General features: G+C 45.9%; 1 protein-coding gene across 2 annotated transcripts; it reads right to left on the bottom strand.

The window, feature by feature from the left end:
* Window positions 1–969: 969 nt before the first annotated feature.
* On the bottom strand, window positions 970–24,182 carry LOC149852667 (butyrophilin subfamily 1 member A1-like). Of its 2 annotated transcripts, XM_090028323.1 has the most exons (10): window positions 24,112–24,182; window positions 21,872–22,096; window positions 18,050–18,195; window positions 12,991–13,168; window positions 10,622–10,969; window positions 8,477–8,758; window positions 5,485–5,589; window positions 3,814–3,834; window positions 3,531–3,557; window positions 970–2,059 (listed from the first exon to the last, which is right to left on the bottom strand). In XM_090028323.1, exons 4-10 carry the CDS (start codon window positions 13,094–13,096, stop codon window positions 1,548–1,550), a joined length of 1,401 nt encoding a protein of 466 aa, XP_089884449.1. In that variant the 5' UTR covers window positions 13,097–13,168; window positions 18,050–18,195; window positions 21,872–22,096; window positions 24,112–24,182; the 3' UTR covers window positions 970–1,547. The 2 variants fall into 2 exon arrangements, with proteins under 2 accessions (XP_089884449.1, XP_089884450.1); XM_090028324.1 differs by lacking the exon at window positions 18,050–18,195 and having other exon boundaries at window positions 24,112–24,134.
* Window positions 24,183–25,722: the final 1,540 nt, after the last annotated feature.

The raw sequence follows: 25,722 nt of genomic DNA, 5'->3' as shown, positions 1-25,722 counted from the left end.
ATTTAGGAACCGTGAGCATCCTGCTTGGCCGCTGGGAGCACTGCCTATCCATTTAGCACCAGCTGGGAGCCTAGGTTTGCAGGCCTATTAACAGTTCTGCTCTGGCAAACCTGGTTCCTGACCCTGGTTTTGGTTTATTTCTGGGCTTTGACTTTCCTTGTGGATCTGCTTCTTGGCTTGTGACACTGGTTTAGCTCTGCTTTTGGACTTCGCCCTTTTGATTATCCGTCAGATTGGTACTTGGCATCTGATCCCTGGATCCTGACCTTGGACTGTGGACTCTGACCCTAGATTTCCCAGTGGCTTTGGTAACATGGCTCCCATCCACTGACCTAGGCTCAGGCCATAGTTTTCCCTTAATGGTCTAACCATTAGGCCAGGCTGCCTGTGCCCCAGTCCCTTGCACATTGTCAGTCTCTGTTCTGCTCTGAGAATTGGTACCACCCTGGAGCCCACCCATTTCCGGCTCTTTCCCTGGGTGCCAGAGACAGAGAGAGCTTTAACGTGCATCATATGCTCTAATGACTAGGTGCTCTAATGACTATTGCATGAAGTAATTCTCATAGATAGCTTTATCACTAGTGCTTCCATGTCAAGAGCCTGAAACCAGCATGGCATCACTACTTCTGAAGTTATTGCTGCTTCTGACATGGTTGGGAACTTCATATTTTCCTAGTTTTCAAACAATTAGGCTTTGGATGTTTAAATTTGGAGGTGAAGAAGCTGAAAATGGATTGGGCCACAACTGCAGCAAAGCAGGTGATCTCAGATATCCCAAAATATAGGCTAAGGAAAACATATCACCTTGTAATGCCTTGAATCCTGTTATATTTACATGCAGACTTTTGTTGATGTTATTCTGAACAATAAGGAATCAAAATCACTGACTCTTTCTCCAAAAATATTCACAGCCAAAACAAACAAAAAAAATGAAAAGGGAAAAACACTAATCAGACAATAAGTTTTATAAGTTTATGTTTATTTTACCAAAAATAAAAACACTGGGAAATTACTATTCAACAATCAAAAAAGGAAATTGGGCCCCGTTTTTACAAAGCACTTCATAAAGGCAATGGATAGTTTCAGTTTTGTGAATTAGGACATCATACAGTCTGGAGTCACAAACAGTAGGGCTGGAAGGGACTTCAAGAGGTTGCTTACCCTAACCTCCTGCTCATTCATCAAGTGGATGGACTGTTCAATGCATAATACATTTGATAACTTGTACCCTGCTTTGTATTTCTCCCTCTCATTTCCCTTTCCTTCCAATCCACCCTTTTACCATAAACGGCTAGAATTGTCCTGTCTTTCATTCCTTGTCCTGTCTTATAAAATCAGTGGCCTGAAGGATGTACAGACATAGGGCAACGAGTCCGATTTTTGGTTGCTTCCTGTTCTCTACGGTTTGGCAATTCAAGGACCCCACTGAGCCTTTACTGATCTACAACAGTAGAAAGTCTGCAGGGTCCTCTAAGGACTTGGAGAACAGGATGGTTTAGACTACAGAGGCAGAAAAGTATTGAGAAAAGGCTATTTCACCCCGTATCTCAATGACACAGTCTAAGTGGAGAACTCCAGACCCAGAGCCAAGGGTGGATTCTCTCCCCGGTGAATGATGCCAGTGGGAAAGTGAAGATCAAGCTCTCATTGTCTGCATCAAAAAAGGCCACTTGCCCACGGTCATAATCCAGGTAAATGCCAACCCTCCTGGGAATCCAGTTCATGGACAAGGGAGTCACAGGGGAGGTGAGAGCCTGGTACTGGCCCCCCCACCGCTGTACTGCCCAGACTCCCTCATCAGAAATAAAGGTGCTTTCTCCTTTCCTTGTCACAGACTCCCTGGCAACTCCCACAGCCCAGTCCTTTCCATCCCCCACCTCCACCTCCCAGTAATGTCTCCCCGAGGAAAATCCCTCGCAGCCCAGCACGCAGGGATCAGTGTCAAATCTCTCAGGATTGTCAGGCAGATCCTGTTGCTTGTCATCCCGTCTCACACTTTTTTGATCCTCTGACACAGTGAGCCATGGATTTGCAGTGTCCAGATCCAGCATCACATTTTCTACAGAGAGAGAGGAGGAAGAAAAAGATGGGGGGGAAAAAAAAAATCAAGCAATGAAAGAGCAGAGTATAGCCGTGACAAAAGATTTGACTGGATCAATGATGAAGGGCATAAAGCAATGTAACCATTTATGAATATCAAAGGATACCAATATAACCTTTTATGATACATCAGCCACCTCTACATGATTCTGCAGTGATTTAAGCATCCCTGTGGCTCTCTAGGAAAATTTGATCTCATAACTTCTCTTTTTCTTCTTGCCACTTGGCCTTTCCCACGTCACTGCCAGCTCACTACATTTCCATTGCGCAGTTTGATACCTACCTCTTCTTTGCTATGTTCTCTCTTGTATTTGAGATGTCAGTGCTCTCTTCACCACGTAATCAAGACCACACACACATAATTTAATTGTCTGCACTCCCAGACTATTGCTCAGCCTCCCATGGCAGTTCTCAGAAGCTGAGAGAACTGGAGAAGAATCAGGAGACAAAAGAAGCAGCAACGTTCATGAAGAATACTTCCAATGATCACCAGTTGGGTAAGAAACTGTGTCCCCTCTCAGCAGATGATGTCCTATGTGTGACAAGGAACCCTTTCTCCTATTACATATAAAGAGGGCCCTGTATATTTAAGGATGCCAGGCCAAGGTTAGGATCACACTTTCCAAAGGGAATATATAACAGGCCTGACCACAGTAGCCAGGCAACGAAGGAGGAAGCAGTATAGAGACAGGAGCTCTGCCAGATAGCAGCAGGTTCCAGGTGTCAGTCCTTATTTTCTAGATACTCAGGAGCCTGGCCTATGACATTTATAAGAGAAGTTTAAGCTGCAGGATAAGGACTTTGTTTGTCAGCTCTGCTTCTTGTGTGCAATGGAGCTGTCACCACACAGCTAAGGCATGTCTGTGCTGAAGGAAGAACTTCCCCAGAGACCAGCTTGATACTGTGGAATGAATTCCCACAGGAAAAACAGACTATCACAAATGTCAGCACCTTTTACTCCAAGTGCACAGCTCTCTTTCGGTGTCAGCCTTTTCTAACAGAAACAAATGGGTGCATATGTTTGAAGTATAAGCCTGACAAAAACAGTCTGGGCACAGAATTATCCAGCTGTGGAAGACAACAAAAAACCCAAATGAAATAGAGGGCAGAGGTTAGTCATGTTGCCAGAGGTTGCTCAGAGGCCATGGTGATAAAAATATAAGAGACTTTATTTAGGGGAAAAAAAGAATGGAGCATTGCTGGTGGGCTCAGGCAGTGACAAATACGGCTCTGTGTTAATGGCTGCATCTGGGAGGCGTGTAAAAGATAGAAAAACATCTGGATGTCATGTCCCCAAAATGTGATTCATTGGCAGATGTGGCCGCTGCACTGAACTCTCCAGCTTCTCCTTTCCACATTTCAGGAAAATGGTTATAATTTTAGCACAAGAAGTAGAATTTTAAAATCAATGAAAAGTGACCTTTAGTTACCTGGATGTTTCATGGCTCTTGCCCATCCTAGAAAGAATGTATAGAGATGAAGATTAATGAGCACAAAAAAATATTAATAGGGTTCAATACTGAACAGAATTGCTGATACAGTGGTGATATGCATGCTCATTTACTACTTAACATTTCTCAGATTGTGTCCGATACATAAGGGATTTTAAAGGTGTATCGTAATAAAGAAGTCAAGAACAACCTGAGTACCTTCATGAGGCTACAACTTTTTAGGAAAGCTTTTACTTGTTAAAAGAAGAGGAATGAGACTTACTTAGTTCTGCAACAAGTGTTCCTAAAATATGAAGAGAAATAAATAAATAAGATTATCAGTATGTGAGTTGCACTTTCTATAGATTTCAAAACTGTCATGCCATATTGGAGGTAAGGATGAGTGTATGCAGCAAATCAGGTCATCTGAAGAAGGGGTTTCCTGATGACAGCCCCCTTGTCTACATATAATGACCAGCATGCCTATTTTTTGCCAGCAGATGTACTGAAAACAGGAAGGATTAACTCACGCAAATCTTATCTCCCAGGATAGCCCCTTGCACTGATCTAGAGCCTGGCACCAGCATAAAGCTCTAGACATATAGTTATAGAAATTGTCCAATATCTTCTATGCCTCAGTGCTGACTAAGCGCATACTTGCTAGCTTACCCAGGAACATGCCACCTCAGCAAGTGAGGACCTTGCTCCTCATGTCTTTCTAGAAGGTGAGAGTTTGTTTCCCATAGTTCAGCCGTCAGCAGACTCTCATGTGCAACCTTCTGGTAACAACATACAGTGCAACCACAGTTATATTATTTCTGGTCCCCATCTTATGGAGTTCCTCAGGGAAATAGCAATTTAATCCTTTCTCCAGCTTCTCCCAACTACCAGCAACTCTGCCCAGGGCAATGGTGCTGCATAGCAATGGGCCGCTGAAGTGCTCGAAGAGGAGCACTGCTTTGGAACTGTGCAGGATACACAGTAAAGAGCAAGCTTGATCATGGAGAAATAAGGTGCTACATCCCCAGTCCCCATCGCTCCCCGACAAGGTCAGACATAAGGTTTCCCAGCTATTTTGTGTGTGAGCTGTTGACTTAATTTTTCTGCTCCTGATTTTCTGGGATTGGCATTTCCTTTTCTGCTGCAACCCTAACTGTCCATCAGAGGCATGCGAAGGGAAACTCATTCACTATTGCTGGTTTGCCAGTACTTGTAGTTTGAGAATGAAACTCTTCCATTCTGGAAAAATATGAGGAGTGCAGGGCTAAGCACCTACAGCCTTAATCCAATGTGAACAATTTTTTATGTGACTTTCTATAGCTCTCACTCTAGAGTATTCAGAAAATTTTCAAAGAGTACCAAGTCCCAATTTTTCACAGCTCCCTATTTGAAGCAAGACATGTGGGGGCCAAGGCAGATTTAAATAATACAATTAGAAGGTGGGCGGAGGGAGAAAATATTATTTGGGGGGTCTGAGTATGCGTGTGCTGCCTGACCATCCCACGACCTGCCCCAGCCCCAGCCCCAGGGCCCCTGCCCCTGCCTCCCTCTCTCCCTCACCAGGGGGCCTCAATCTACCCCCCATACCTCTTCCCCATAACAGACTTACCTGATGTGGTGGGCAGTACTTTACATGCCAGCAGGCTGCTGCAGGCTGCAGCTGTGTGTTTGTGCACGTCCCCCCCCCGTCCCACCCTGCTGCAGCCACCCGGAGCCCACGCCTGGGCAGCCCTGGGGCCCTCTGCATTGCTACTGCTGCCCAGTGTTTGTGGGGGCTAAGCCCCATTAGCCTCGGCCTTCCGCTGCCTCTGAAGGGAAGAGACAAATTTATAAGGTATATCTAGCTCACTGGCATGGTCCAGGCCTTTCTAATCCTCGCTACCTCTCTTTCTTTCTTTGTCTGAGAAGAAATTCTCTTTGGAAGGAGATTATAATTCCTTCTTTAATGTATTACCTTTAACTTTAAAGAGGTGAATGGCAAGGCCGATAAAAATTAACAGAGCCACAAAGATCACACAAAATGCGGTCATCCAAGGAGACACCTTTGGGAAAAGGGGACCTGAGAAATACAAGAAACAACAACAAAAATGAAGAATCTGGGATTGTATTGTTTGGAAACCAACACAAAGTAAAATGTTTTCATTATAGATAAATATGCCCTCCCCAACACACTGCCAGCACAATTTCAGTGAAATACTGATTAAAATATAGTGCTGTCTACTCTATACAAAATAAAGACTTTACTTCTTTCTGCCTTGTGCAGACAGAAACTATTTTTGTGCTTGTACAGCCAGAATACATTAATTGTTTAGGTTTCCCTTCATTGTCCTTCCCTGGGGAATTCTTAGAAGAAAGACCTAAATATTTAAGGGAGCTTTGCCTAAGGATTTCCATAGGTTACCATACTTTGATTTCTTCATATTTCATCAAAAGTCCATATTTCTTAAATATGCAATATTTTCTTTGGGAACAAATACAGCATTCTCGCTTTAATTCCTGGTAAGCACTTTTAAACTAAACTCCAGCTCGACACTATTATTTTTCTTCCAAGAAACTTCTGTATGTTTCAAAATTAACAGTACTTACATATATCTTATATACTGAGCCATATTCCCTCTATCTTGCTCCTGTGCTTCTGGCCACACATATATGCTAGGTCTGTGCAAGGATTCGGACAGAGCTTCAGATCCAGAGAAGCTTCGGACACTTCGGGAAGTGTCTGAAGCAGCATGTTCGCATCAAAGTGCCGGCCTCGTTAGGCTTCCCAAAGAGGTGTGGAGCCACCTTGGGCATCTGGCCATATGGTATAATGGGGAAACAATAAAACATCTATAACTTTGTTGTTTTCTGTCCGATCTGGATGAAATTTTCAGGGTGGTAGACTCTGCAGATTGAATAAAGACTGCCAAGTTTCAAGAAGATCGGTGTGGGGGTTTGAGGGAAGATGCACCCCAAATTCTTGAAAGCAAAACTCATATCACGTCTAGGCATTACAACATAGAGGGGTGAAAACTGCAGGGGTGGTAGCCTATGCTGAGGCCACAAAACCTGCCAAGTTTCAAGAAGATCAGTGCAGGGGTTTGGGGGAAGATGCACCCCAAATTCTTGAAAGCAAAACTCCTGTCACGTCTAAGTGTTACAACGCAGGGAGGTCAAAACTGCTGGGGTGGTAGCTCTTGCTGAGGCCACAAAGCCTGCCAAGTTTCAAGAAGATCAGTCCTGGAGTTTGGGGGAACTGCCCCTCCAGCTGTGCACAAGCAAAACTCATGCCGCAGGTGACACTGTGTGTGGAAAGGTGCAGCAGGGTGACAGCTGCAGGGATGGTGGTCCCTGCTGAGGCCATGACACCTGCCAGCTGTCGAGGAGATTGGTGCAGGGGGGTTCTGGGACCCTGCATCCCTAGCTGCTGACAGACAAATCTCGTGACATGGGTGCTTGTGGGACTGACTGTCTGTGTCTTGGGGTGTAGGAGACACTACTGCAGGCCTGACTGCTAAGCTACTGTGTTACCAGTTACCAATCAATCATGATCCACTCAAGGACCAGCTCAATGCACAGGACCTAGCTAATGTAGCCAGTTAATTGCCATCAATTAGCACCTACAAAACCAGACTAAGGAGACCAATACAGACAATAAACTGCCCCAAGACAGACACAGTCAGTCCCACAAGCACTCATGTCATGAGTTTTGCCTGTCAGCAGCTGGGGTGCAGGGCCTCAGAACCCCCCTGCACCGATCTCCTCAACAGCTGGCAGGCGTCATGGCCTCAGCAGGGGTCACCAGCCCTGCAGCTGTCACCCTGCTGTGCCTTAACACACACAGGGTCACCCCTGTCACGAGTTTTGCTTGTCTGCAGCTTGAGGGGCAGTTCCCCCCAAACCCCTGCACCAATCTTCTTGAAACTATGCAGGCTTTGTGGCCTCAGTACAAGCTACCACCCCTGCAGTTTTGACCCCCCTGTGGTGTAACACATAGACATGACAGGAGTTTTGCTGTCAAGAATTTGGGGTACAGTTCCCCCCAAACCCCTGCACTGATCTTCTTGAAGCTTGGCAGGTTTCATGCTCTCAGCAGGGGCTACCATCCCTGCAAGTTTCATCCAAATCAGACAAAAACAACAAAATTATAGATATTTCATTGATTCCCCCATTATACCCTATGGCCGGATCTCCGAGGCAGCTCCAAAGCTTCAGAGCCGCTTTGGCCACATTGAGGCAGAAACCCAGTCTGGAGCTCCAGATCGGATCACTGCCATCCAAAGCAGCCGGATCTGAAGCCGGATTGGATTGCTGCTGACTCGCACAGGCCTAATATATGCCACTCCTTGGGTGCACCAACACGAGATGCTGACTGTGCAGTAGCCAAATAATAATACTGTGCAGCAGATTGTCATATCATGGACATGCTAATACGTTACTACGCAGTATTATTAGACTATTGCACTATGTCACTTAAAATGCATTCACCAGTGCTACTGTGCAGTAACTCCAGTTCCTGTGCATTTATTTAGTATTTGCTTGTACAAGTACTAAATAAATGCACAGTAACCTCTGTGCAGTAGTGTCTCATGTAGACGCATCCCTCATTGACCAGGATGATGACTTCTAAAGAAGGGCTGGAAAGGAGTCCTAACAGTGCCTATCCTGTAGCCAGATGGCTAGAGCACTTGTCTAGGAAACAAGAAATACAGACCTCAGATGCTTTTGGGTGAGGAGAGTCTAGAACTTTTTTTGTCTCCAACTCCCTAGACAAGTGCCTTAACCACTAAGTAAAAACATAGGGCAGCCCTTCTCCTCCATTTTATTTCTGAAAGGTATGCTTGTAGGGTGATTCCATTTCACCACACGGCATTATTTTGCATGTATTTTCTCCATTTAAGGGAAGGCATTTTGTTCGTGGTTGCCTCCTGGTTATTTAAAAGGCGTGACTTTAATATATAGCTGACCTGATATATGAATAGTGGATTTCTTTTCCTCATCTCCACGGGCACTGATGATAGAACAGGACAAATTCTGGTTTGAATTTTCTCGTATAACAAAATAACTTTCTGTTTTGTAAAGACCATCATCTCCTTGGGATTTTATTTGTGAAGCTGATGGCAAAAGCTGTCCAGTGAGATTTCTCCACGACATCTCTGGCTCTGGGAACCACCCAGCTGACCGACACACCACTTGGATCCCTCCATCTTTGTAATCCTCAACAGAGATGAGGGGATCAGAGCCTGAAGCTAAAGGAAAACTTTATGTTACTTTATGTTTTAATGTTTACAAATATTAAAGATACAAACTGAGCATGAAGTTAGGAAGTCCTTATTCCTGCACAGGTGCACCTGCTGATGCAAATAGCTCCTAAGCATTTCAGTTGTCAGTAAAAGAGGCACATGTAGTCCTCGATCCAGTAATCATATTCAATAACTATGTATTTTTAAGGCACTTGGGTGACCTTTCCACTGGAATCTTAATCCAGGAGTTCCTGACTGCTCCTGAACCCTTTGAAAGTCCCACGGTGCTTTGGTTTGACACCTTTTCAAAACTCAGAATAAATCAACTTCTCTGGCTCCATGGGTACAATATCAGAGCAGGGATGGGCAAGTACCCAGTCTTATGTAGCAGTGATAATTGCACACCTGTTTTTCAGCAAGGATGTTCATCCAGGGGAGGCTACACTTGAGTTTGACTATTCTCCCTACGAAACCCTGTGGCCTGTTCAGCAGGACTCACAGTGCTGGCAGTTCCTTCTGAGCCACAACCTCTGCCAATGGCTGCAGAGCAACTGGAAATGGCTACCTGCCCTGAAACCTGTTCATACCTCATGTGGGTTCCTCCTTTGTTGTTAATCAAGAATACTTTAGAGCAAGAAAGTCCCTTAACCATTTTGAACATGTCTTCAATAAACCCAGGGGATTTGAGGCCCTTTTCCTAAGAATAGAAATGGCAGGTATCTAAGCATGAACAACTGGTGCCTCCCGAGACTCAGGGGGCACCATGGCGGCAAGCGGGGACTGCCCGCAGGTGCCAGCGTCAAACAGGACCGACTGCAGCCACCAGCACTGGTGTCGGCGCTGGCGAGCGGCAAGCAGGGACCACCTGCTGACGCCGCAGGGGGAGTGGTGAGTGGGGACCACCTGCAGACACTGCGTCAGCGGCGAGGGGAGAGCGGGTGGCAAGCGTTGCAGAAGCCAGTGGCAGCTTTGGCGGCAGCCAATCATCGCCTATGTATCTAAGTGTAGGCACACTGTGAAATCAAGAATAAATCAGGAGCTTGATGTCACAGCACTTAGGCAAAACAAATGAACGTAAGTTAAATTCAAACTGATCTGAGGCCCTGGCTTCATCAAGAATAAAAGCGGGTCCTTCACAAGTGATGTGCAATTTTTAGGAGATGTTAGTTATTACATGCTACCACGCATAAGTTAAAACAGACATTTTTCCAATGTAAATTAAAAATAAAATCTTCATAGCATCTAAATGACTTGGGTGCAGTTATAAGACCTTTTTTTAAAATCATACTATTTTTTCCTGTTTGAGGATTTTAAAAACATCTGTGCAGCTCTCAAGATCAATACTGTTTAAAATCATGCTAATAATTTAGTTTAGGTGAGTAATTTTGCTAAATATACTGGATGCATAGATGCACAGCATTTCTGTTCCAGCTACTTTGATTCAGTTTTAGGCAGTAAAGGTCTTTGAGATGAATTTCTACTCATCTAAGGAAGGGGAAGCAGACAATGCATCTCCAGGAAGCTTCCTTACTTCGAAATTTGCCAGGCATAAAACACAGCACATTCGCATTCCCTACCAATGAGGGAATAGGTAGGCTCTGGAAAGACAACTTCTGTAAGATGCTGGATTATTGCTGATTGCTGCTAATGTACTGATTAATGGAAAAGTATAGCTTTCTCTTATATTCTGGTATATTTAAAGAATTAGATGAATCATATAGGTGAATATTTTGGCTGCTGTTCTGTTTGCGAATGTACCTGCATAAATTGCAAGAAATAGATGAATAAAAAGAATCTCTAGGGAATCATATGCAAATGATAGACAGACACAAAAAAAAATCAGAAAAAGTACTGAGGCAAGCAACTGACCTTTTAGCTTTAACTCCAATACAGCTTGTTCAGAAAGAGTACCATCATCAACAAGACAGTTATACTGTCCTTGGTCAAAGGGCCTGACATTGAGAATCCTCAAGGTAACATTTCCATCCTGTATGTTGTCTTTCAAAAGCTCCGTCCTTCCTTCAAATCCTTGCATTTGCAGTCCATGCTGATCCTTTCCCTCCCGGTACAGATGCACAACTGATGAGAACTGTGGCCGTAACCACGTCACCTCCATGTTCTCAGCACTCATTTTGGGGGACAGGTAACAGGGTAAAATAACGTCCTCTCCCACCATGGCAGCAATGGGGTTGGCAGATCCAATCACTGTGAACTGTGCTGTGGAAACACAAAGTACAAAGAAAGTAAATATGGAGGGTAATCTAATATACATTGAAAAAATAAGACACTCAACTCTTTCCATTCTGTTCTTGGTGTGTTTGGTCTAGCCATTCCCAGGGCCTGTACATACTTGAAGTGAGCCTTACATTATCATACAAACTCGCATTATTAACTTGCATTGCTAATAATGACAGGGGAGAAGGCATCTGAATGGTCATTAGCATAGAGTACAGTAAGAGAAGCAAAGGCAGGTTTTGCTAGCTTTTTTTTTTTTTTACTGACAGGCCTCTCTCATCAGTTGGGCTCAACTTTTTTGACACTGGTAAATATGTTCTCAAGCCTTCTTTTAAAATGTCTGCATATTTCATAGTCATTAGGGCTGGAAAGGACCTCGGAAGATCATCGAGTCCAGCCTCCTGCACCAGGGGCAGGAAGTCAGCTGGGGTCAAAGGATCCCAGCAAGATAAGTGTCCAAATGCTTCTTAAAGGAGTCCAAAATAGGTGCGTGCACCACCCCGGAGGGAGTCTATTCCAGGCCTTGGGGGCTCAGACAGTAAAATAGTTTTTCCTTATGTCCAGCCTGAAATGGTCTTGGAGGAGTTTGTGAACGTTGGACCTTGTCATCTCCTGGGGTGCTCTGGTGAACAGGCGTTCCCCCAGATCCTGATGCATACCCCAATGTACTTATAGGCTGCCACCAGGTCACCTCTGAGCCTGTGCTTTTCCAGGCTGAAGAGTCCCATTGCTCTCAGCCTCTCTTCATAAGGCCTGTTCTCTTGTCCTCTGATCATGCGTGTGGCTTTCCTCTGGACTCTCTCAAGCTTCTCCACATCCTTCTTGAATTGTGGAGCCCCGAATTGGATGCAGTACTCCAGCTGCAGCCTCACCAAGGCCGAATGCAGCAGGGGGATGACATCCTGAGATTTACTTGAGAAGCATCTATGGATGCAAACCAGAGTTTGGTTTCCTTTACCACTCCCAAAGACAGGAGGTAGTTGAGTACGTTTATACCCAAAACAAAGAGATTTGTGAGTCTGCATGGGGATGTGATAGAACAGGTCAGAATGACTTTGGCCATGGGCAGGATGGTGCGTGTGGAAGTCAGAGGCTCAGGTATAGCTGCAGCGTCACAGAAAAAGCCTGGGAAGAAACCCTGATAAGCCCTGACCCAGGCTGTTGGGTGGCCCAAGGACAAGGCCACAAGAAATTTTGGGTCAGTTGTCTAGTGGAAAGCAGTGATGATGACTGAGGAGGGAAATGGTCTCTGGTTTAGTCAGTCTGTGTTCCAGAAAGCAGGACTTCAGATATGCTTGTCAATGAAAGGAATCTTATCAGAGATCCCTGATTCCATCACCAGTATCTCCTCCTAACTGGAATCATTTACAAGACCTCACATTTTGGCTAGATGCTCCGATAAAAAGCAGTAACAATTACAAGGTCATGCACATTCTTTTTCCGGCACAACCATTATGTCATTTAATAACTACACTGGCCTAACTAATATAAGGGGATTCTGATAAAAGATTCAAATAAAATCCTTGAGCTCTGTGAAATCAGTGTGGTGTTCTGAATTAACATATCCTTCTGATTCAACCCTTCCCAAGCTTATAAAGGGAGGCGGAGGATGACACAGCACCTTCAGTGTTGAGATTCACATGCTGGCACTCCCTTCCCTGTCTGGTCTGACTGTTTCTTTTTTAATCTCCAGTCCTTATTGTCTATATTTCTGAGGAAGAAGTAACCAAAGTGGTTGTAAATTCTGAGCTCCCCCCCAGCCTACTAGGGAATAATGACCATGAGTACATACATAAATAGATAGGGTGTGGTGGATAGGTAGTTATTCCCACTGAAGTGTAGAGGGGCGAAGTATCATTGGTTTATTCCTTCTGGATTACTGTTTTTTGGAAATATGCAGTAGCTTTTGTTCAGCTTTGTATAAAGGAGTGTAATTGGCACATTTTATAAATCAAAGCACATACTTTCTGTAAGAAAGAGTAGAAATGGCTGGGGATTCTTACCTGATTCCAGCTGATGAACATAAAAAGTGATGAGGAAGATGATCAGAGCAGGCAGTGAAGAGGTGACTCTGAGGCTCCGGCAGAATGGGAGAATCTTCACGCCCATTGTGACTTGACCTGGACAGCACAAGCTGGTGGGTCTGGATTTATGTTTGACTGCACATTTCTAAAAGCGACACTGGTATTCAAAGTAAAAGACATTTATTCTGGAATTCGTATAACAAATGATTATGCCATTAATAGTTCATCTGCAGTTATGGCATATGATTGGCCCTGCCGGGTCCTTGAAAGAAGCATCTAAGCAGTTTTGGGACTTTCCGGGTATTTTGTTCTTTTGCTTTTCTTTTGTTTTGTTTGGAGCTGCTCTGCTTTGTTTTATAAGGCTCATCCTTTCTCTCCACCTAGTTCACATTTTCAGTTCACTAGATCTCAGAATGAACTCTGATTAGGAAATCACATAACTTGATTGCTCACTGCTTCCATATTTCAGCTGAAATGGTCTTTGCTTTTCACTTTCTTACTGGAAACATGTCTTGCTGCATTCAGTAAATTCTTTGGTTCTCATTACTGCTTACATTTTGGCATGGGCAGAGCCTGGATTTTGTAAAGGGGTGTGTGGAAGCAGTGATCAGGACTGCAGGGATAGCTGCACCCCTGCTCCCAGCCTCTCCCACCTCCCCAGGGTGCCATACCATAGAGCCTTGTTACACATTACACATACAGCTGTGAGTTCCCACTAGAGCAGGGGTCAGCAACTCTTTTGGGCAGAGTGCCAAAAGCACCCACAACCTCAACTTGTAAGATGCTGGTGTGCCAGGGGCAGACAGTGGGGGAGCCATAAGTGGCCCAATCCTTGATATGGCACAGCCCTTCCCTGCTGTCTGCCCCAAAGCACGTGTGCCAAGCAAAATGCCTTCGCGTGCTACACTCTGGCACCTGTGCTGGGGGTTGCCTATCCCTGCACTAGAGGGCAGGCTTCTATCTCTGATCTAGGTGTGGGTGCGGAGAGATGGGTTAAAGGGGGATGGGAACATGAAGCTGGAAGGCACAGGATTAATAGGATGGGGGTGAGTAATGAAATGGGAGGTGGAAAGGAAATGGGGGTGGGGGAAGGGTGGAATGAAAGAACTCAGCCACTGAAGGATAAAATAAAAAGAAATTTCAAAAAAGACAAAGTAAAAGGAAACAAATAAGGAAGTAAATTGAAGAAGGTCTCATGTTTTAATGAACTGGGATTTGGGACTGGATTTTGGAGGTACTGATAGAGTTGGGAATACCCTTTGGCTGAGAAGATGGCTGGATGTAGGTTGAGGAAAAGTTTCTGCTTGCTAGCTGACTAGCTGGCATGTACTCTGCTGGCTGTTTGCATTGGGTTGCACCCCTGGGGGTGGGAAGGTGCCCCCACAAAAGGCACGAGAGGGGGAGCTGGCTTGGGGCCATAACCCACCACTCCCACCCAACTCCGCTTCAGGCAGTAGAGTTCAGCAGGAGGAAAGTTTGTCTACAAGAACAGGAGTGGTGGGGAAGAGACGTTGTACCCTTGGATGCTGAAGGACTACAACTTGGGCAGCTCATCTGCGGGGAGTGGAATCACATCCATGGAACATGAGCTGGGTAACATGGATCAGAGTGAAACCTGCTTGGCAGCAGCATCATTTTAAACTACCTAAAGGGCACTTAAAGCTAGTTTCACGTGTTAATACGTGGACAATTAAGGGATGAAGAGTTCCAGGAGCCACCTAAAATTCATAGTTTCATAGTTGGTAGGGTCGGAAGGGACCTGAGCAGATCATCAGGTCTGACATCCTACCATAGCAGGAAAAAGTACTGGGGTCAAATGACCCCAGCAAGGTGATTGTCTAGCCTTGTCTTAAAGACCCCCAGGGTAGGAGCCTGCACCACTTCGCTTGGAAGTTGGCTCCAGATCCTAGCTGCCCTGACAGTGAAGTAGCGCCTCCTAATATGTAGCCTAAATCTACTCTCTGCCAATTTATGACCGTAATTCCTGGTCACTCCTGGCAATGCTCGGGGGAACAGGGACTCCCCCCGTGCCTGCTGGTCCCCTCTGACTAGTTTGTAACAGGCCACTAGATCCCCCCCAAGCCTTCTCTTGTGGAGGCTGAACAGGTTCAGGTCCCGTCGCCTCTCCTCGTAGGGTTTGCCCTGCTGCCCCCGGATCATGTGGGTGGCCTCCTCTGGCCCCTCTCCATGTATCCACATCCCTCCTGAAGTGCAGCGCCCAGAACTGGACGCAGTACTCCAGCTGCGGCCTGACCAGTGCCACACAGAGGGGGGCATCACCTGTTTGGACCTGCTCGAGATGCATCTGTGGATGCATGACAAGGTACGGTTGGCCTTCCTGACTGCATCCCCGCACTGCTGGCCCATGTTCATCTTGGAGTCAATGATGACTCCAAGATCCTTTTCTGCCTCTGTACTGACGAGAAGGGAGTTCCCCAGCCTGGAGGTATGGTGCCGGTTCTTCCTCCACAGGTGCATCACTTTGCACTTGTCAGTGCTGAAACCCATTCGGTTCTAATCTGCCCACCTCTGTAACCTGTCTAGGTTTGATTGTAGCCTATTCCTCCCTTCTAGAGCGCCCACATCCCCCCACATCTTAGTGTCATCAGCAAATTTGAACAGGGTGCTTTTTACCGCCTCATCCAAGTCACTGATGAAGATGTTGAACAGTGTGGGCCCAAGGACCGAGCCCTGGGGGACCCCGCTGCCCACATCCCTCCAGGTCAAATGGGACCCATCTACTACCACTCTCTGGGTGCGGCCCTCCAGCCAGTTGGCGACCCAATTGACTGTGTAGGTGTCAAAGCCACAGTCCCCCAGTTTCTTAATGAGAACGGGGTGAGAGACAGTGTTGAAGGCCTTCCGAAAGTCAAGGAAGACTATGTCCACTGCTACCCCTGAGTCTAGGGATTTGGTGATCTGGTCATTGAAGGTCACCAGATTGGTCTGACAGGATCTGCCGCTAATGAACCCATGCTAGTTGCCCCTAAGCATAATCTCCCCTGCTGGCCCCTCATGGACATGTGCCAGAATAATTCTCTCAAAAAGCTTACCCAGGATTGAGGTGAGACTAACTGGCCTACAGTTTCCTGGGTCCTCCCTCCTCCCCATTTTGAAAATGGGAACCATGTTGGCCCTTTTCCAGTCCTCTGGCACATTGCCAGAGCACCATGAGTGCTCGTAAAGCTGTGCCGGGGTCCCGCAATTCATGTGTAACAAGGCCTTAAGTGCCTGAATAATGTAAGAATCTCCTCCCTCTCTTGGCCCACCTCTCCTTCCCTCCATGCTCAGCAGCACATCCCCTCCCCACTCATTCCCCACTCCTCTGGCCACCACTGCCACTGTTCCCAGCTGATCCAGGAGTGGGAGAAACTCCACAGCCCTCTTTACTTACATCTCTGGACTTGCCCACAGCTACCACTGTCTTGGCTGCTCCTATCCCACTCCAGCAAGGCTTGAGGGGAGCTTGTGGGGAGCTGAGTTTAGTTAAGGACAGCAGCAGTTAGTGGGTTTTCCTTTCCACACCCACTCCTGGGATGGCACAGAACACGGGGGGTGGGGAGGGGGGAGGCAGGCAGGAAGGAGGAACCTGCCCACAACTGCCTAGCCCTATCTGCCCCTAAATGGGATTTAATGTACTGGAATAGGATGTTATTTAGGTTTCTATTTAAGCTTGCATGCTTATAATGGCAAGGCTTTTATAGCGCGATTATAGTTGCTCAAGCTGCCATAATGCTCTGTAAATTATCTCAGGTATGTAGCTAAATTCCATATGATGTTTAGATGGCTATTTTGAGGTCTGAAAAGGTTTCTTCCTCTATATTGACTCATATGAACTGTGCAAATCTTGCACGTTAATGTTTCCTCTTTTGCAGAATACCAGACAAGTGCCAGTAAGAATGATGTGTATGCCTGGTATTGTATTTCTAGAATACTTCTTCTTTCGAGATAAGCATGTGTGACTGAGCTAATTTGATGAGATTACATGTTGCAAACAAATTAGCTAGAGAACGGATTGGTTAAAGTCACATGCTGAGTTTGCATATAAGGTTCTTTAGCTAAATCTGGTATCTTTTATTAAACCAACTCAAATCACTCTCTGGGTAAATTCAATATAGGCAACCCCCACTTAACACGGTATCAGTTAGTGCTATTTCGCTATAGCACTCATTTAGAGTTAATACCCCGATTCTACTGAGCGCTCAGCCAGTTTTGCTATAGCGCTCAGTGGCATTGGGGTTTCGGCAGGCAGGTGGGCAGGGAGAAGCGGCAGTGATGGCGGGAGCCAGTGGAAGGTGAGTGAGTGGCAGTGAGTGGGCGAGCAGGCATGAGGGTCCAGGGCAGGAAAGCAGAAGCGTGGGCCCAGGCTGGCACATGGTGCCAGAACAGGCAGGGGGTGGAGACAAGTGGCTGCAAAAGAGGGGAGGAGCATGGGGCCCAAGCCGGTGCCTGGGGCCAGGGCCAGCAGGGACCTGCACCCAGGGTGGGGGGCAGGAGCATGGGGCCTGCGCTCGTGTGTGGGGCCCATGCCAGGGCCAGTGGAAGCCTGCACCCAGAGCAGGGTGCCAGGAGCACTGGTGCCTGGGCTGAAGCAGGCGGTGGGGTGGGGAGAAATGGCAGCAATAGAGGCAAGTAGCACAGGGCCTGTGCTGGTGGCCGGGGCCAGGGCCGGGGGTGGGCGGTACCCCGAGTGGGGTGGCAGGAGTGTGGGGCCTGCATCGGTGCCCAGTGGCAGGGGCCGGTGCCCAGAGTGGGGCGGCAGTAGTGCCAGTGCCCGGGCTGGCAAGTGGGGCCAGAGAGGCCAGTGGGCAGGTGAGGGAGGTGGGGAGAGGAGGCAGTAGTGAGAAGCGGTGACTGGGGGCCAGGCATGAGTGTGGGACCTGCGGCAGTGCCCAGGGCCGGGACTGGCAGGGGCCCAGAGCGGGATGGCAAGAGCACAAGCCTGGACTGGTACGTGGGGCTGGAGCACCAGCAGGCGGGCAGAGGAGTGGGGAGAGGCAGCAGCAGAGCAGGCAGTAACCAATTAATCTCTACTTACATTTATTTCTATGGGGAAATAGGTTTCGCTTAGCACGGTTCTGCTTAACGCTCAGTTTTTCTGGAACCAATTCAGAGCACTAAGCGGGGGTTGCCTGTATCTTCTCTTAGACCAACTCAAATGCTGTGTTTGCTTCACTTCAATTGCTGCAATAGATCAAAGAACAGCAATGTTAGGAAAGTAGTATGGAAACAGTAAGGAAACATTTTTTTACTAAGGAAAAATGTCTTTACTGTCCGAGTCCCCAAGAACTAGAATAGACTTCCTCCAGAAGTGGTGCAGGCACCTACTCTGGATTCATTCAAGAAACGTTTGGACACTTATCTTGCTGGGATCCTTTGACCCCAGCTGACTTCCTGCCCCTGGGCAGGGGGCTTGACCTGATGATCTTCGAGATCCCTTCCAGCCCTAATGTCTATGAAATCTATGAAATGTTCTTTGACAGGGTGCTGAGCAAGGAGGGAAGCAGAGGTAGGCCAAAAGAAAGGGGAGCTTCTTATGTGATTCAGGCACTTCAAGGCTTTGTTATACATTTAATTTTAAGTGGTTCCTGGAACTCCTCACTGTGCATTCATGTGCATTGTCCACATATTAACATATGAAACTAAAAGCCAACAGATGTAAGGCCCAGATGCCCTGAAACTGTAACTACTCTTCTCCCCAGAAACAGTAAGAATGTCAGCTTAAAGCATGAGAAAAATAAACTGTAAAAAGGGAAAGAATGCATTTAAAATATTTGCAAAGAAATGTGTCAAGGAAAAATTGGTCCTTGCAAATGAATAAATGAATAATTTGCTGAAAGCAGCCCAATGTCCAAAAAAGATAAATATATTTCCCCAACCTGCCTGTGTCTGAAACTAGTTGCTCAGCACAGAAAAAAAAGCATCTAAATGAAACCAGAGGCAGAATTCTACTTCACAGTTAAAATGCATAAAATATACTTAAGCCACTTTCAATCTTTAAAATGACATATTACTTCACCTTGAATCATGGTTTAAATCACATGCATATTACTAAATGCATAAGTAACTATGGTATCACCCTAGCAACTACGTTTGTCACTACTGAACATGCTCAATAGTAATTTGGATACATTTAAGTCCACTAATGCTCTATTTTTTAATCTTTGCACTTCTGGGCATCTGTAGTAATGTAAACTTCCATCTTGCCATAAGCATAACTAGTGACTTCTCCATTTTGGCCCCACTTTTTCCCAGCAGCATACTGGTAACAGTATCTGTCTACCCAGAACATGGGATACCCTGAACTAGGGAAGAAGGCTACTCCTCAGGTCCTATGCCAGTGATTCTCAACCAAGGTGCCTTGAGACCCTTTGAAGGGTGCCACAATGTTAGTAGTTATACAAGCATCATTCATGAGACACCCAGAGATTTCAAACAGGAATCCACGGTGTCAAAAGCATTCAGACGTTGTGGTCTTTCTGCATTCTTTGCAACAGAAGAATTGCTCTCTTATTTTTCTATAGTCAAAAAACAAATGAAAACTAAGAAGTGGCATTTTCTGAGGGTGACTTGAGTCTAACAAAGGGTTTCTTGCATCTATAAAGGTTGAAAGCCACTGTTCTATACCAGCCTTCACCTGAAAGGAACTTAAACCCTTACTTCCCATTTCATAGTACAGCAATTTAATCATCAGGCCACATGCCAAGAAGGTCTGAGAATGACTTCTTGGTAAGGCTATGGCATTGGGCAAACAAGAGGAACAGGATTCGGGAAATAAAAGGGAGCCTAATTCTGTGGCTTGGAGAAGTGACTTCTCTCAGATAGACTCATTTCTGTGTTTCTTGAGGTTAACCCACTACATTTTACAGTTAATATTCATTAGATAAATACTGGGGGAGGTGTCCAGGCTAAACCTAGGGTCCTTTTCCACCCAGAGAAGTACCCTTCTCAGTGAGCAACGTACCCTCTAGGTCAGGGGTGACCAAGATACGGCTTGTGGGGCTCCATGGAGGAGCCACAGCAATTACAACTGCTACTGATCCTCCTACTGCCAAATTTCCAGACCTTTGGTGAACCCAGTGGGCCAAATGACATGGCTGCGTGTGCAAGATCAGGCCTGTGGATTGCCTCTGTGTGTCAGATCAGAGCCACACACTGATCCTGCATGCTGGATCAGGCCTGTGGACCAGCTCCATGCACAGGATCCATACCAGTGAGATGTACCTGGCCTATGGACTAGCCCTGTACCACTCATCTGGCTTATGGGACTGGATGTGTTCGGCACCACTGCTCTGGGTTCTTCTCATCCTACTAGCCCCACCTACCTCTCTCATGGCTGTCTGTGTACCTAATGTATGTCATAAAATCTTCCATAAATCTATGACCACAAGCCACCACTGCTGACTGTCCTTCTACAATTTTGTAGATACGGGTTAGCCCAGGGATGTCACAGATATGGCCTGCAGGCTGGATCCAGCCTGTGGAGCTCTCAGGGCCACCCGGTGTGCTGCATAAAGTGCCTGCTCCAACTATTCCAGGAGTACACTGCACATGGTACTTGCTCCAGCACATGAACTGCATCAGCGGAGTGGCTGCTGCATGCTCCAGCGTGGCCACCGTGTGCAGCACAGACTTGGAGCAGCCATAGAAGGACCCTGCTGCATGTGGGATCCAGCAGGCAAGGCAGGTCTGTGGGCTTGATCCAGCTTGTGGATCGAATCCACAACGCTCATCTGGTCCTGTGGGCCAGACGTGTTTGAAACCCCTGTGTGAGCTAATGCAAGACAGTATTCTCACTGGAAACTCTAGATTCAGCCTGTCTAGCCTCATTCAGCCACACTTAAGTGTAAGTTTAATCCTAACTGATTTCACAAGGAATAAAAGATGCATATTTCTGTTTTGAACAATTTCTGGAAATTATTTTTCCCCTTGATTCTAGCAGAAGGAAAAGTATTTAGCCCCAGAGTTACAGCTTGAAAACTGCAGAAACAAAATTTGAAAAACTTACACTCATGGAGCGCATCCAGAAAAGCACACACGTGCAGTTTCTGACACCGCAAACCCACCTGCAGTGCCACAAACCACACACGGTGCATATGCAGGCATTCACCATGCTACTAATTTTCTGCATGGTAGGGGGTTGTTTTGATAGAGGGAGATCCCAGTGTCAAAAAAATCCCTGGGAGAAAAGAGCCGGGCGGCGCATGCAGCAGCACTGTGCGCTGCCCAAAACCGATACCACACTCTGGCTGCCAGCCAGGCTCCTTGCACCCAGATCGCTGCCACTGCAGTCCCCGGAAGCCCCCAGGACCCAGGTAAAACTTCTGGGGCCAGCCCAGGTGCTGGCGCCAGCCTGTGCTACCCCACCCAGGGCAACTTGCCATGCGCCAAAGCACACATGCAGCAGTGTTCCCCGAGGACAAGTAGCCACAGCACAAATATGTGCCACTGCTATTTGTCCCCTAAGAAATGCACATTTCTGTTTGAAGGGACACGCCCATGGTGTAGGCTTGAGGCAGTCTGTTTCTTCCTGTACTAAATGCAAATCTCCCTCTGACTTCACCAACAGCAGGAACAGGTCCACCGTTTTCCGATAAAAACCAGTATCAAAACACATGAGTGATTCAACCTGCTATAAAACCCTGCTGTTACATTGCCCATGAAGACTATCAGAAGACCCTTTTGAATGGTATTAATTTAAATGTTCATATACTGCAATTTTTGCATACAAAAGTAAAATAGCATGACAAAATTATTTAATCATTGTATAATGAATGATCTGTTAAAAACTAGCATTTGTCATGGGTTGCAAAGTGAGCAATTTACATAAACAGCTGTCAAGCAGCCAGAGTTCACCTACCTGATTGGTCCTTCAAAGAGATTTTACAATCTTTATGATGCGGGGAGAAATCCTAAAGACATCCTCAGTGTTATTTAAATTGCAAATTATTGCAGTTAATCAAGACGCATAGCTAATTCCAGCTATAAAATACTAGCAGCGCTTGATTGTAGCCATCTTATGCTTTTAAAATAATTATTTTTTGTTCCAGATTAATGTATTTTCTTTGTTGTAGCTGTCACCAAGCTGGAAAATAAGGGAACAGTTAACAGGAGCCGCACCTCTGTTAAGTGACTTTGTCATGTGATGAGACGAGTCTTTTCTTAAAGAAACAGTCACATTCTTGAGGAGCTGGATGTGCTGGTACCGGTAAATTAACACATCCAGGTGGCCTAAGTTACTTCAAAACAGCAATTATTTTTAGAAGACATTTGTTTTTGTTTGTTTGTTTGTTTTTTGGGGGGAAGGGTCTCCATGGTTATGCATAACAAATAATAGAAATTCCCTCTTGCATCTTATTGTAAGAATTAAAACTACCCAGTGGATACTTAGGAATTTGTATTGCTAAATTACAGTTTAGGGACAGGATCATTTCTTTGGGGTATAAGCCATAAAGACAGAATTCTGAATACTGAGAAGACTCCGAGTGTGTCTCCATGAGGTATCTCAGGTACTAACGCTAACTCAGAAGCAAGGAAAACTCAGCAGATCCACTGCTACCTGTACCTCATCTAGCTTTTTTCGTTCTTGCATGGCTATCTCTACATTGAACTGCACTGAACAGGGCTGAAATATTTTCAAATCTAGGACTCAGAAGAGAAATTGAGAGACCAGCATTAGGGAATCCTGAGATGTACTGATAGGGTTGATAAGGGGACCTCAGAGGCATAAGTCTGAGGCTTGCTTTGGACTCACACCAAAGGCTCCCCCACCCAATCAATCCAGTTATAAATGGTAATTTAGGCCTAAAGAGTCAGAAGAGCCAGATGTGATATTGGTGACAGCACTCCCTTATTTCTCATTGGCTACCGAAGCTGATGTGCTTTGACAATAGTAGGCTTAGGCATATCTTTGATACTGGATGGACAGAAGATCCAGCACTCTCCCAGTTTAAGATGAAAGTTGAAAATATTTGTCTGTGGTATTTCTGAGGATACTCATCCATCACAGTAGAGAGCTTTTTTATAGACATCAGAGATAGACACCATCCTCGGGAGCCCTCGTGTGGCCTTGGGTTAGTCCTGCAGGCATCTATTGCTGTTTCTTTTTGGGGGATTCAAGTTAGGTGGCTTAATTTGTGGGTTTAGGGTTTCACAGCCCTTCCTGGATGGGGCCAAACTTCCAGTCCTTGTTTCACCAAACATCCACCTCTCTCCCTGCACTCCAGGGGCCTTTTCATCCCTCTGCTTTGGTAAGGGACTGACTAAAGAGGAAAGAAAAAGGATACAGGCTGAGAAATGCATTGTGACTGTCTAGGATTTCAGAGGTTTGAATCATAGCTATAGAAGTCCCTAAAAAGGAGTTTTTTTTACCTTCTTGAAAGAGGCTGAAGAAAATGCAAAGAAGGGGGCTTGGTTAGCAACCTCAGAAAATGCCATCTGGCATTTCATAGACCAAATAGATCTAGATCCTGCTAAAGACCCAGTCTAGTGCTAAACCAGTGATTCTAAAGCAGGGGACCATGGCACCCTGGGGTGCTTTGAAACCCTTTCAAGGATGCTGCAGGGTTGATAAACACAGAGATTTCAAATAGAAATTCACAGTCGTGGTCCTTCTGAGTGCTTTGGAACAGAAAAAAAAAAGACTGCTTTATTATTTTTCTGTCCTTAAAAGAAGGATGAAAACTAAGAACGGGCATTTTCCTAGGGATGCCTCAGGTCTAAAAGGGTTGAGAACCCCTGAGCTAGAAGAAGACCAAGGGAAGTGGGAGACCCTTGCAAATGCCCCATAGTTCAGATTCCCCTCTCAGGTTTAAGCCTCTGGCTGGAGATGTTTTTGCTTTAGTGGTACCAGTATATGATCTGGAGTATCTCTTTATGCATCCCCTGCATTAAGGATACAGCCCAAGAAATGTTTGACATCATCAGTTTTCTCCAAGCTTCAGACTTTCAGAGAAAAACATGTTAAATAGGGGATGAAAGGGCAAGGTTCAAATATGTGTGGGGACCACACATCTCAAAAAGCTCCATTTGATGGCTGCTTCCCTTTCTCCTTTAAGTAATTATCCAGATGCTTATTTTCACTCACAGATCAAGACCTACCACAGGCACTGAGTATGTGGGGGCCTGAGGGCCCTGGTCTCCCTCGGGCAGGGGGCTGTCAGGACCCAAACCTGAAGAAAGAAAAAATGTAGGAAGTCATGGGTTTCCCCTTGCAGGCTATCAGAGTTCCAGCCTGAAAGAAGCTGCTTGGGGTTGGGGGGGGAGCAAGGAGGGTCGCTGAAGTCAGGGGATGCCACATGCATACGTGCTTGAATACACACATGGCAGCCAAACATTGGTGGAGAGCAGTTCCCACAGCTCCCTCTATGTAAGTCTAAGAGACCAGGGGGGAGGGAACACAAGCCATGCATCGGGACTGCCAAGGGGGGCACAGGCAGTAGACTGGTCCTTGCTGCAATGTATTTGGACCACAGAAGAAGGGTTAACCTTAGCCAGTCTGTAGCAGTTGGAGAGTCTTAGGTAGGAAATGCCTGATCCGTTGGATACCTCAACTATGTTCATGAACAAGCATGGAGACCTTTTAAAGCTTTGGTTCTATGCAAGTAGTAGGATAGGGCTCTGTTCACATCCACAAGGAAGATGTTAAAGATGATCGTTGGTTTTGTGGAAGGAATGTGGCCCATGAATTCTTTGTAGATAGCTGGTCGGCAGGTTTGTGTACAGCGGGTGCGTCTACACTAAAAGCTTTACTGAGCAGTAGACCAATCTTTTGCATGGTCACGCATCACTGTCTACATGTGCTCAGCATTTACTGCACAGTAGATCAGTCTACTGCATGGTTGCACATTTCCTGTAAATACAGGTAGTGGATTAACTACGCAGTAACTACTACCCAGTAGCACATGTGTACACTGCTGACTGGGAGCAAATTGTAAAACTGAGTACTTCAGTAAAGCTCCTATCCACCAAGAAATAAGGTCAGTCATAGAAACTCTATGGGGAGGGGTAGAGAGGCCAGAATCTCACCACGTTCACCTAGCCAGAAGGATTCTAGGTAAAAGGAGACGCGTAGAGCTTCTTGTCCTGTCCAGAAAAAATATAGGGGGCTTCACATGTTTCCTACACATCCTGCCAGTGGCCGATATGAGAGGCAAAACCTACCGTAGATTGGCAGTTAAGACCACTGCCTTTGATCTAATACCCTTTTAAATCTAATATTAGGCATAATTTCTTTATAAGGGCAAATCCCACAGTTTTGTCAACTCTAGGCATTGGGGTTACAACATCTGTTTGTCTCTACCTCTTCTATGGTGAGTCCAGCTCAGTTTGAACTCCGGCCGGACATACTTCTTTATAGGGACCTGATGCATCCAGAATAATTTCAGGGACTCAAACAGGGGTGCTGTTTTCCCCAAAGCACTCCAGTGGTAGGTAGATAGCGCCATGCCTTTCCTCATTACCTTCTATCACCAAACTGGCCCTTTTCTACAGCAGAGTGTCAAATATACCAGGTGCTAACACCTCTAGAAGGCAGTGCCTCCATACACTTTCTTCTGGTTCCCAGACAGTGACAAACACCTTAGTTCATTCAGGAGAGTTGGTGTAATGCTGTTATCAGAAAATGGGGTTATTTTTCCATAGTAAAGTTTTCAGCTGAGATGCATTCAAAGCTTTGCCAGCAAAAGCCGAGTTTCTGTCAGCCAAACACTG

This window comes from Crocodylus siamensis, chromosome 15, assembly GCF_052110815.1.
Source record: "Crocodylus siamensis isolate JL-2025a chromosome 15, ASM5211081v1, whole genome shotgun sequence".
NCBI classification, from domain to species: Eukaryota; Metazoa; Chordata; order Crocodylia; family Crocodylidae; genus Crocodylus; species Crocodylus siamensis.
This window is presented reverse-complemented; position numbering and strand designations above follow the sequence as displayed.